At 47.9% G+C, this 12,892-nt stretch overlaps 1 protein-coding gene across 2 annotated transcripts; it reads left to right on the forward strand.

Moving 5' to 3' along the window:
- Positions 1-461: 461 nt before the first annotated feature.
- Positions 462-11,237, forward strand: Klhl38 (kelch like family member 38). 2 transcript variants are annotated; one of them, XM_060389391.1, is made up of 4 exons: positions 462-687; positions 1,301-2,651; positions 7,863-7,968; positions 8,994-11,237. In XM_060389391.1, exons 2-4 carry the CDS (start codon positions 1,302-1,304, stop codon positions 9,281-9,283), a joined length of 1,746 nt encoding a protein of 581 aa, XP_060245374.1. In that variant the 5' UTR covers positions 462-687; position 1,301; the 3' UTR covers positions 9,284-11,237. The 2 variants fall into 2 exon arrangements, with proteins under 2 accessions (XP_060245374.1, XP_060245373.1); XM_060389390.1 differs by lacking the exon at positions 462-687 and having other exon boundaries at positions 1,024-2,651.
- Positions 11,238-12,892: the final 1,655 nt, after the last annotated feature.

The following is a 12,892-nucleotide window of genomic DNA, read 5'->3' on the forward strand; positions in this document are numbered from 1 at the left end:
AAAACAAACAAAAATAGCCTTTCCTCTGGCTTCCTTTGCCTTGAGAGCCTAGAAGGAAAGCCACAGTCCTCACAGTAATCCTGCCAGGCGGGGTTGGATACTGGATGAACACCTACTGAATAGCACCCAGGGTTCTGTCTATTCTCTGCCTCGCCTATAACCACCTGTCACCTCTACTGTGACACAGAGCTATCTCCAGTGATTCTGCACAAGTCAAAGCAACCTGTTTACAGACATCTAGAGTTCCCAGGCAGTCTTAGGACAAGGGACTCGGGCCGCATCCAACTGGACAGCAAAGCCTTGGTCAGAGAATTCATTCCTCTCTTTCTATTTATGCCGATGTAAACACTCGCCAAGGAAACAAGGCATGTGGGCATGCGCAGCCCTGCAGGCCCTCGGGTGGCTGCAAAAGGCAACTGGAAAGTCACATGTCATAACATTGGAAAGTACATATGCAGCTATTCTTAGCCTTGGAATGTATACACGCTCCGCCTGCCCAGCAGCCCTGCACAGAGCTCTAGAAGCTGTGAAAGCGCCTGCAGCATAAACAAAACCAGAAGGCTCCTAGGACAGAGAATTTGCCAAAGGAAAGGCCTGGGGTTTGTGGTTTTATTCCGAGCCTAAGGTAGAAAGCTTCTGAGAGGACAAGACAGACAGCATCTGTGGATGTCACTGCAGCAAAACAAGGTAAGTGTCCCTAACATGTCATTCCTCAGCAGGCAGATTGCCTGCGTCACCAACAAACCACAGAAGTGTTTGGCCTTTGCTCTCTGCTACTCACATCTTTAAAGTAAAAACCAAAGACTGCGCAGTCTTCTCTCTACATCTTGCGACGGCCCATCTTGATCCCTCCCTTCTGTCTAGTGACCAGAAGACCACACCCCCAGAATGCCAGCCTTGGAGAATAACTAACCCCCAGAAAGATCCGCAGATAAATGAACTGACAAATCTGTTGAGGACCTGGACAAAAGCATTTCTTGTCAGATGCATGGACTCTTCTCTTGGGCCAGGCTAATCTATGAGTCCCCGGCCAGCCACTTTGGTTGGAAGATGCTTAAGTGTAGCTGGAGATGCTATGTGTCCTTTGTCTCTGAGGATAATCGCAGCCCGATCGCTCTGTGGCCTAGGTGAGGGTGCTTTCCTCTTCGATCTTTAATGTGCTTTACTGTTTGTGGTTCCACCGACTCATAAATAGATAGTAGTGAATGAGGCTTGGGGCTCGCACGGCTAACCCCTCCAGGATACTCTGTGAGAAAGCCTTGACCTTGCTTCCATATGGGACTTCCCTCCTTCTTTGTAGGATGGATGAGGAGTTACCGGATGGGGTTGTCTTCAAAGACCACAACTTCTCCTCTGACTTGTTGACACAGCTCAACGGCTTAAGGCAAAGCAAGATCCTGACAGATGTGAGCATCTGCTCTGGGGCCTGGGAGGTCCCTTGCCACCGCAATGTGCTGGCTTCCAGCAGCCCCTACTTCAAGGCCATGTTCTGCAGCCACTTCCGGGAGAGAAGAGAGGCCAAAGTGCAGCTGAAAGGCGTCAGCTCCACAACCCTGGAGCAGGTCATCACATACGTGTACACAGGAGAGGTGCACATCTCAGCGGCCAACGTCCTCCCGCTGATGGAGGCAGCCGCCATGCTGCAGTATCCCAGGATGTTTGAGGCCTGCTCCTCATACCTGCAGAGCCAGCTGGCCCCCAGCAACTGCCTGGGCCTGGTAAGACTCGCAGAAATATTAAGCTGTGAGAGCCTTAAGGAGAAAGCCAAGGAGGTGGCCCTGACTTACTTCCCTGAGGTAGCAGCATCAGCTGACATGAAGGAGCTCTGTGCCCTGGAGTTGAGAGACTACCTGGGAGATGACAGGCTCTGCGGAGAGGAGGAGAAGGTGTTTGAGGCCCTCATGGCTTGGGTCAAGCACGACCTCAAAGCCCGGTGGAGGCACATGCAGGAACTGCTGCAGCAGGTCCGCCTACAGTACATCCACCCCGCCTTCTTCTACCATTTCATCGCCAACGACGCCCTCCTCCAGTCCTCACCCGCATGCCAGGCCATCCTGGAGATGGCCAGGAAGCAGATATTCTCTTTGCACAGTCCCAGTGCCCAGGACTGCAAATTCCTGTGGCACACGCCCCCCAGGAGCTCCTATCAAGACTTCCTGCTCCTCCTGGGGGGACGGAAAGACAATCAGCAGACCACCAGGGACGTCCTGCTCTACAGTATGCGGAGTGGCCAGTGGCAGAGCCTCGCCAAACTCCCCACGCGGCTGTACAAGGCCTCGGCCGTCACCTTGCACCGCAGTGTCTACGTGCTGGGGGGCATGGCTGTCAGTGAGGGCAAGAGTCTCGTCAGCTGCAGCGTCTATGTCTTCTCTCTGAAACTCAACCAGTGGAGGCTGGGGGAGCCCATGCTGGCAGCCCGCTACTCGCACAGAAGTGCTGCCCACAAGAACTTCATCTTCTCCATTGGGGGCACTGGAGACGGGCAGGAGCTGCTGGGCTCCATGGAGAGGTATGACAGCATCTGTGAGGTCTGGGAGAGCATGGCTAGCATGCCTGTAGCTGTGCTCCACCCTGCTGTGGCAGTGAAGGACCAAAGGCTCTATCTTTTTGGGGGTGAAGACATCATGCAGAACCCCGTGCGCCTTATCCAGGTAATCAGCTGGTCCTTCTCATCATGTTAGTAGCAAGTGTGTTTGCACACACACACACACACACACACACGCACACACACGTACACACATCACATATATAAATAAATAAACATGCCTAATATGGCATATACATACACGTACATACATGTATGTGTCTTTAGTCACATGAACATGCATTCATATGCACATATATAACAGCATAAACATGCACACATATACATGTATGTATGTAAATATTTATGCATTTGCATGTATATGCATATACTCATATTTATCATAAATACTCATGTACATGTATATACCCATGTATGTATCTATGCACCTATGTACATATGTATACATGCAGGCATATAATGGAATATACACATGTGCACATATGCATGCACTCATGTTCACATATGTATGCTATATAAAAGGGTATATGCGCATGCTCACATCTGCAGATATGCGCATGTATTCATATGTACGAAGTGTGCACATATGAGAACAAATACATGTATGTTTGCGTGTGTATATACACACATGCCCCCACATAAGCATGCAGACATGCACAAATTTGTCTTTTGCAGAGAATGAAGACAAAGAAACCTTTCAGTGTTTTTTTTTTTGTTTGTTTTTGTTTTTGTTTTTTTTTTTTTCAATGCAGTTTATTCAGGAACATTGAACAATCCTCGGACCCCGGGGAAAGCCAGCCCACAGCTTAAATAGCCTCTGGGTAGCCAACCCAGGCGTGCCACGGGGGCAATGCAGATAGGTCCACATACATGGAAGCAAGCCAGATCCTCGGCCTTAGCCAAATGTGGAGTTGTTCGTGACAGAGAGCACTCACCGTCGGGAAGGTGGAAGGCGGAAACCAGCTCCATCTTTAAGGCATAGCATTCCGCAGCTCTCTACAGTTCCCCCTTTTTGTTTTAGACGCATCAGGCAAGAGTAGAGGTCTGATCTCTGATTTGTGAATTCTTACTGTGAGACTAAGGCAAAGTTATGTTAAATACAGTCCCATGCACGTAGAGCTTATTTTCACACGAAGCCTCTAAGTTCAGGCTGAAACATTGAAAATGCATGGCCCTAGTGGACACTAGCAGTGCCCCTAACCCATATCAGTAAGTCTTCAAAGAAGACTCCAAGCCTACCCCACCCTCGGCCAACGAATCCCATGGAACCTGACCTTGGATCCGCCCAATCCAAGTCCCTTAGCATGGGACCGAGGCATCGGTGCCTTCCAAAAGGCTCTAAAACACAGCTCAGTCTGCGCACAGACCTAAATCACAGCAGAAATCCATTTCGCTCACATGGTCTCTGAGCAGTGTTTGATAAAGGCCACCCTCGGAATAACAAGAGCTGCCCAGCTTCATGCAAGCTTCTAACAATCGCTCCAAGAATGGTAAGCTTCTATATATACTCACATCTATATATGTATGTAAGTATGTGTATATGTGTATGTATGTATATTTTTACTATGTAGAAGACCCCAAGGGGTGGAATCTGTTCATCCATATGCTTTATAGTGAGCATCGACCACTGTAAAAACTCCAAAGACCTGGGAGGAAACAGAAAGTTACATTTAACCTTCAGGAAGTTTACAGTTGCGATTGAGAAGCCAAAGACATGCTCTGAGAGCTCAGGGGGGTCCTGAATGAGACCGGAGGGAATCACCCAGAGAAGGTCCAGAGGACTTTGGAGAGAACTCTGTTTGGGGCTTAAGCTGATTTGAGCACAGGAGCAGAGGAAGGGAGCTGACAGATGAGAGAAGGCTGAAAGAGGAGGGAGAAGTCCATGTGGATGCTGAGATGCTGAAAAGAGCGTGTCAGCGAGGGCCTGACGGGGAGTGAACAGCCGACGAAGTCAGAGCCATCTGCAGAGGGAGAGAGTGATGCTGGGTAAAGGTCCTTTGTACGGAAGGAAAAGGAAGGCACAGCCCACGGCCTGGAGAACTGAGAGCGCGGCATGTGGTTGCCAGGCAGAGCAAGGAGGGGGAAGGCTGTATGGCGGAAGGTGGCTGCGGAGAATCTTCACCATCCCCCTTCCCACGCTACACCAGCAACATCCTCCACGCAAATGCTGCCTCCAGGCCCCGCCCATCAAACTTCTGGACCGTTCCAGAAGGGCCGGTGGAGATGAAGCTGTCAGGGCTGGACTCTGTAAATCCTGTCAAGAAACTAAGATGGTAACCTGACAACATGGGTGGGGCAGAGAGAGCATCAGCGTGTTTCATGGGGGAGGGGGGCGAGGAAGCAATCAGATGTGCATTTTAGCTCCCTCTGCTCTTTTTGAGAAAGGACTTGAGGAGATCCAGAGAAGAGAGCTGGGAGATTCTCCCAGAAATGCAGGCGAAGGGTGACGGTGGCTTGGACACCATCAGTGTCGCTGGGGGTTACTTTCTCACCTTCTTTCTTGAAGCCCTGACCATCTATGAAGTCTTCCTCTTCCCAGATGTACCATTCTCAGTTCCACACACTGACCTGAGCTGGAAGAGACTCGGCCCTGATCCTCAAAAAAAGATCCAGCAGGCCCCTTTGGCCGAAAGCTGGGACTCCTCCCACCTCTCCGCCTGTTTTTCGGAATAGAATCAGCAAATATGCTTGTGACTTCACACTACAAAACTGTCACCAACTTCCCAAGAATAAAATGCAAAACGAAACCAAAGAAATACAAATAAAGAAATACAAACCTGTGAGTGATCCTTTTGCGGTACAGCTAAGGAAAGCCAGGAATGCGTGGATGTATTAATTTGCATGCTTTTCTTTCCTGCCTAGCATTAGCTTTGAAGTGGACAGTCTACTCGCTTAAAAAGAGGTTTAAATGGATGCCGAGAGTCCCTTGATGGAGAAGGTTGGGTTTTCAGGCAGAGGCAGTTTTCTCCGTCTAATGCATGTGTTCTTTCCTGCGCTGTCTTTCAACGGGGTCAGTAGACAAGGCGTCTGTGTATGGTCCCTTTCAGCCTGGCCTTTATTCTGCCTCCGCTGCTGGATGAGAAAGCAATCTCATTCTAAGAAGCAGTATCACTTTCTCCCCTGGTCAAATGCATCCTCTGCTACCTTGCCACAGTCTCTCTGGGGTACTGTGAGGATTGAGAGGCCATGATAAATCTGTCCTTGAAAGCAAACACAAAGCCGAGAGAACAGAAGGCCAGGAGGAAGCTACTCCATCGAGGAAAATGCAACCAGCATTTGTTTTACTTCCAAGGATCCCACTTCTCAAGGAGTGTGTCACCAGTGTATTTTCAGATGAAGCAATGGGGCTTCCCAGCCATTGTGACTATATTCAGCCTCCTCCAGGCTTCAACAGGAAGAAGAAATGATGTCAATCCCAAGGCGATCTCGGTCTCATAAAAATTCATCAGGGGACTGTAAGATAGATGGTTCAACAGGTAAAGGAACTTGCCATGAAAGCCTCATGAACCCATGTAAAAGTGTGAGGAGAGACTACAGACTCCACAAAGTTGATCGTGCCATCGCATGCGATGGCACACGTGTACTCATGCATAACACACAACAACAATAATAATGTTTAAACTGTTAGGACAGGCAGCACTCCCTCAACAAATCCACGACACTGGTGATCAAGAGCATAGTCTCTGGACTGAACCAGAAACTATCATTTCCATTCAGTCAGCTATGTAGCCTTGGGCAAGTCACTGAACTCCTCTAGGCTGCAATAGTCTAGAAAAACAAGGAAGAAACAGTAGCTACCTGATAAAATGTTTGTAAATGTCAAATTCTTCATGCTATCTATTTTCTAGATATTTATTTATTTTTAAAGATGTACTTATTTTTATGAGGATGGACATTTGCATATATATATATTTGCATATATTAGTGAGCCACATGCACTCAGTGGCCCTAAGGGCCAGAAGAGGACATCCGATTCTCTGGAACTGGAGTTGAAGACATTTGTGAGGCACCAAGTGAGTTGCTTGGAATTGAACTCAGATCCTCTGGAAGACAGCCTGTTCTCTTAACCACTGAGCTACCTCCTCAGCTCCTATTATTTATTATTCTAAAACAGTCTCATGTAGCCCAGACTCTCTGTGTAGCCAAGGATGACCTTGACCTTCTAATCTTTCGGCCTCTACCTCTTGATCACTAGGATTACAGGTGGCACCAACCACGACCTGTTTATGTGGTTCTGGGGATCTATGCAGGCCTTTATTCATGCCAGGCTACCGACTGCCTTATATTCTCAGCCCCAATTATTTTTACTTAATGGTAAGAACAATGTATTCAAAAAAAGCTAGAAATTATATTTTACATGGAAAGAAGTTTCAGTGACAACTGCTATGTCATTATTCTGTGTAAACAAATATTTTTGTTCCTTTTTTTCTTATGCGGAGTCCATCCTTTATCTCTTGTGCTGAAGTTTGCCTATTACTAATTACCCTACATTTCATATTTGAATTTTGAACTTAGGCAGTCAACAGAAAAGGGAATCCTGTTTTGATACACAGTGTAGAGTTTTGGCTAATGAGCCTGCCTTCTCCTCTTTGGTTTGTCATCTTCTCGTTTCTCTTCTTTCCCAAAAAAACTTTAATTCTTCTCAGGCATAAAGTGTTCCAAAGCCTTCCTTACATAGCCTCAAACTTATTCTTGGTTCTCTGACCCTCTCAGCTACACAGGAACATTTAGAAATATAAACATGGGCTAGAAATAAAAATTATAGAAGAAAAATGGTTTCCTAAATATCCAAGTTTCTCCATGTCTCATTAAAAGAATAAAATATCTCCAGAAGGTAAGTGAAATGCCCAACCCAGTGCAGAACTCTTGGTCCATTCAATGGAGAAATGCAGCCTTTGGTCTCATGAGGTCATATGACTAACTTCTAGTATATTCTTCTTTCTGCCAGCCATAGTTCATTTACTGATAGTAATACCTCAAAACTTGAAAAGAAATAGAAAGAAAAGGTTCATTTCTGATTCACCCTCTAAATGACCACTTGGGCCGGTGAGATGGCTCAGCGGGTAAAGGCTCTTGTCACCATGACTGATGACCTAAGTGGTAGAAGAAGAGAACCAAAACCCAAAAGTTGTACAGCTGTGCTCTGACCTCCACACTTGCACTGAGGCATCTGAGTGCTCTCTCTCTCTCTCTCTCTCTCTCTCTCTCTCTCTCTCTCTCTCTCCCTCTCTCATAAAAATGTAATAAACAGCTGCCTCTTTTCTCCTCTAAAGAAGTTAACTTTAAATTTGTTACTATGATTCTGTTTCCATCTCAGGTTTACCACATTTCCAGAAATACGTGGTACAAAATGGAGACGAGAATGATCAAGAATGTGTGTGCCCCCGCAGTGGTCCTGGGGGAAAGGATTGTCATTGTGGGAGGTGAGTTAACAGAGGACAGCTGGCTGGGAACAACCTTGGCAGCTCCTGAGGGGAAAATGGTTGCTGACAGGCAAGTGTTCCTCTACAGGCAGATCTTTTCAAAAGCACACCCATCCAGAAAACCAGACGAGGCTATTCACTGTGAGCTTCTCCTCGTCTTTCTAGATAAACAAGAGATGAAATGGTACCCATTCTGCAGAGTTGTTGCCATGATAGAATGTATAATGTGGCTGAAACCCTCAGGATTGTTCAGACACACAGTGAAGAAGCGATGCTTGCTGCTGTTAAAACTGGCTAGGGGCAGTGACTCACCCCTATAATTTGAGCACTTGGGGGGCTGAGGCAGGTGTGAAGCCAGCCTGGGCTGCCTGAGTTCCAGATCACACTAGACAACAGTGTGTGACCCTGCCTCAAAATAATTTTAACCACCACCGCCACAACAATAATAACAATGCAATCATAATAACAACGATAGTATTACTAACAAGAACAACAGTGGCTGCCAATGCATCATTTCTCTGTGAGTGCATAATGTATTATGGTTACAGGGGTTGGTGGAGGGGTCAAAGAGACCTAGGTTCACATCCCAACTCTACCTCTAACTGGTTACATACTTTTTGCAAGTTATTCATCTTTCTATGTCTTGGTTTGCCTGTCATTGGACCTTCAAAGTAACTGCCCAATAGCCTGCCATTGGCATCCATTTCTGAGTTCTCCTTCCTTGACTGGCTATGGCTCTTGGGTAAAGTAGTAGAGATGAAAATGCAAACGAGGTCGAGGAAACTACTGGAAGGCACAACCTGCCCTTTTCTTTACAAATGACTTCCGTGCTGCCTAAATCTGGGGCAGAGCCAGGAAGATCCAAATGCCAGACCCGGCTCTAGCACGCCGCAGCAGGGTACCTGAATAGCCACGCTTTAGCTCTGAGTCTTGTGGACGAGGGGCAGGGGCAGAAACATCCCTCAGCCACTAACCCACAGCCCCAGGTGAGCGACCCACAGTTGTTCGTGTGATTGGATTTTCAGGTTACACAAGGAGGATTCTCGCTTATGATCCTCAGTCCAACAAGTTTGTCAAATGTGCGGACATGAAAGACCGAAGGATGCACCATGGGGCCACGGTGATGGGCAACAAGCTGTACGTCACAGGCGGACGGCGGCTGACCACGGACTGCAACATCGAAGACTCGGCCTCCTTTGACTGCTACGACCCCGAGACGGACGCCTGGACGTCCCAGGGGGAGCTACCTCACAAACTCTTTGACCATGCCTGCCTGACTCTCCAGTGCATACCTCACAGAGCCAGCCTCTCATGAGAGCCATAGGAAACCATCTCAGTCAAAATGCCGTGCAGTATGAGAGACTGGAACCCAGCCCCAAAGTCCCGGAGCTGAGGGGCTCTCTGCACAGGAGTCTTTTGTATTTTTAATGCCAGTGGATGCTTTTTAAAATGCCATCCCTACCTCTTGAACCAACCGATGCCAGAAACTACACTGTTATAACTGGACAGGTCTAGCTCACATCCCTCCAGATGGAAGAAATGGGGTAAACTATTTGATTGGCAGCCCAAACTTCCTCTGGGAAACCTCTTCTGGACACACACACACACCTTCCAAGGTCACCCCTGACATCCAGAATGAGAGGGCTAAGGGACTCAAGAGGAACTTTGGGATCACTCAAGCCAGGGGGCACAGGTGGCAGCATGTGAAACTGGCTCTGACTGTGCCCTGCATTTTATGAATATAGCGCATTGAACTTAGCCTCCGTTCAGAATCTGCGTAGGGTTTAAAAAATTATCCTGCAATGAAAAACATAAGAACAGAACAAAGTTTGCTTCTGGTGACAAATGATCTTTTCTTCCAGGCTCCAGGGAGCTATAAAGCTGCAGAATTAATCCAGGGTTTCATTTCATTAAGAATGGCTTTTCCAGGAAAAACCAACAGATTCCCTCATCAACTGCAGCAGCCATTACCCTCCGGATGTCAGGGCTGACCTTCCCTGCATCCCCTTCACTTCCAAGTGGCCCTCATACTCACCCATTGTCAAGCTCATGAAAAAAGGAGCCCGTCACAGGTTCTCAGTGTTGCCTGAGTGATCTGATTACAGGGAGGTTGTTTGGAAACAGTACTGTATACTCCCATTCAAGACAGGTGCACGGGGGAGGTCCACTATTCTATATCTCTGAAAGGCATCCTGAGTGGCCCTATCATTCCACCGTGGGGGAGACCTGCAGCCCCGTCCTGCTATGAGCACTGAAGACCACCATGGCTATTCTCTTTCCTATCCTGGCCAATGCCAGGCAATCTCAGTATTCTAAGTAATGTTGTTCCCCACCCACGGACGCATCTGGAATAAATTTTGCTCTTCTGTGGCTGGTACTAAAGTGCCCACATGCTGGAGCCTCTCTCCCTTCCCAGCATTTCAAAGGCTCCTCCTTTCTTCTCGCTTTCCATCCTTAGCCCCTCAGGCTCTCTTCATGAGGTAATACACTTACCTGTACTCCAGGGATTCGGCTTGCACCATTGGCCCTGCCCCTCAGCTTACATACTGACCCTTTCTCTAACCCTCTCCCCTTTTCTCAGACAGGATTTCACCTGTTGTGATTGCAATTCCTACTTTACATTGCAAAGTAAAAAGCAGTGCTTGGAGGAGGCCCTCTGCATATTGTTCCCCTCCGAGGCCTCTCTAATTAAAGGAGCCCACTGTCCCCAACACTTCCCCTTAAGACCCTGTGATCGTTAATCTGATTGTAAACTTGACAGGATCTAGATTCACCAGGTAGGCACAGCCTTGGGCATGTATGTGAGAGTTTCTAGACTGGATTAATTGAAACGGAAAGACCCATCCTAAATGTGGACATTGGTGATGCAGGGGCTGGGGTCCTGGCCTGACTAGAGAGGAGAATGCCAACTGAGAACCAGTGTTCACCCCTCTGCGCTGCCTGACTGCAGGTGCAATGTGACCAGTGCCTCCTGTTCCTGCTACCATCACTCCCACATCATACCAGGCTGTCCCTTCAGACTGGGAGCCAAAGCAAGCCAAAGTAAGCCCCTTGGGAGCCAAAGTAAGACTGGGAGCCAAAGTAAGCCCTCCTCCTTTGAGTTGCTTTTGCCAGAGGTGTTGTCATTGAAACAAGGAAAGTAACTAAAAAACACCCTCATCTCATTTGTAATGAACTGATGAACCTCTTCCCCTTCTAATATCTGTCCTGCTCTCTTCTGTATTCCCAGGGGCTCTCTCCAGCGGCTACAACATACATGTAGATCTTCCATAAGCATACAATAAACTAAAAATTTGGTAGGAAAGAAGTTAAATCCACATTGCCTCTGGAATTTTCCTCTCCTCTCTGTCTCTGTCCTCTTCCTCTCCCATCTTCCTCCCTCTCCCTCTAAGAGGGAAGTCCTTGTACACGCTGGATAAAAAGCCCAAGCTCCTCAGCTAGGCATCATTCTGTCCTTCCCTCTGGCCCCTTTCCCACCCTGAGCTGGATTTGGTAGGTCCAGCAGGGTGTGGTATGACATGCTAGGAGCCCAGAGACTGAGGTGCTTGTCAGAAGTCTGTTGCCTGGAATGGAGGAGTCCTGCTGTCTGTAAACTCCTGTAGGAGACCTGACTTTCTTTCCCTCTCTGCACAGTCTAATTGTTAATAATCTGCCCTGGGATGCGGTTATTCGAAGTTCATCCAAGTCAACTTAGGGGACAGAAGAACTTATGTGATCCATTTCCAAGGGTCCATAAAGAAAAGTGGCGTCCCACAGGCCAACTCTGTGGGTCCAGGGTGCTTTCTTGGAAGAGGCATCAACACATCTAACCCCCAATGACCAAACCCCAAATCCAAATTACATAGCAAAGCAACCCTCCGTGTACAAGGGACCCTTTCCAGCCTGCAGCGCATCATCATGTCCAAAGTGAAAGAGAAAAATGGTTTTGGCCCGAGCCTTCCTTGGTCTCACTGGCTAAGTACGGCCTCGCAGGCCACTGCTGAGGTCAAAGTATATTCAGCCAGCAGCAGTTAAACTAAAAAGTTTTAAGTTTAAAAAAAAAAAAGTCAAGTAGCCTGACTAATCATCTCCACAGGCAGCAAGAGGAGGAGTGGGTGATGAAACTGACCGATCAAGGCCTAGGAAAGAAAACACCAAAGAAAATACCAAACATCCCATCCTAAGATAAAAGAGTGAGCAGGAGAGAGGGTGGAAGGAGCTAACAGAGAACAGGCAGCAGGGGAGGAAGATACTGAGTCAGGGAAGGTGGGGGAGGGGAAGGTAATGGGAGCAGGGGTGAGGGGAGGTCAGTCTTCTGGGACTGGGCAATGTCTAAGCAGCCCAACTCCCAGTAGGTGTCTGGAAAGGAGGTCTGGATGCCCTGGGGTCACCATCACACACGCAGAAATGGCCGCCCAGATGCTGAGTCAGGCACCCACAGACACTGTCATGGGCACATCCCATGCAGGCCCCTCCTAATTCTCTGTCCATTGACAGCAGGGGCTGCAAGGGAGCACTCACCCCCCAAGCCTCACCCCTCGTCCTCCAGAAAGGCGACTCCTCTGCAGCTACTCTCTCTGATAAGGAATAGAAAGTCTTGAGGATTTAGACCCTAAAACAGCAGATCTCAACCTGTGGATCTGGACCCCTTTGGGGGCAGTGACCCTTTCACTGAGTTGCATATCAGACACCCTGCATATCAGATCTTTACATTACGATTTATAACAGTCGCAAAATTAGAGTTATGGAAGTAGTAATGAAATAATTTTATGGTTGGGGAGTCACCACAACAAGAGGAACTAACTGGATTTAAGAAGGCTGAGAACCACTGCTGCATCGGGGAACTGACACCCCGATTAATCTCTAGAGATTAACCTGTGACTGGATTCACTCACATCCTGTATCCTTCTGTTCTGTGCTGGCTCGTCCTGTGTTAACTTCGACA

This window comes from Meriones unguiculatus, chromosome 8 (genome assembly GCF_030254825.1).
Source record: "Meriones unguiculatus strain TT.TT164.6M chromosome 8, Bangor_MerUng_6.1, whole genome shotgun sequence".
NCBI lineage: Eukaryota > Metazoa > Chordata > Mammalia > Rodentia > Muridae > Meriones > Meriones unguiculatus.

Bases quoted from the DNA above. Each gene is read 5' to 3' on its own strand.
- Klhl38 (XM_060389390.1), top strand. From the start codon at position 1,206: ATGAGGCTTGGGGCTCGCACGGCTAACCCCTCCAGGATACTCTGTGAG. The intron at 2,652-7,862 runs GTAATCAGCTGG...TTTCCATCTCAG, and splicing joins ACCCCGTGCGCCTTATCCAG to GTTTACCACATTTCCAGAAA. The intron at 7,969-8,993 runs GTGAGTTAACAG...TTGGATTTTCAG, and splicing joins AAGGATTGTCATTGTGGGAG to GTTACACAAGGAGGATTCTC.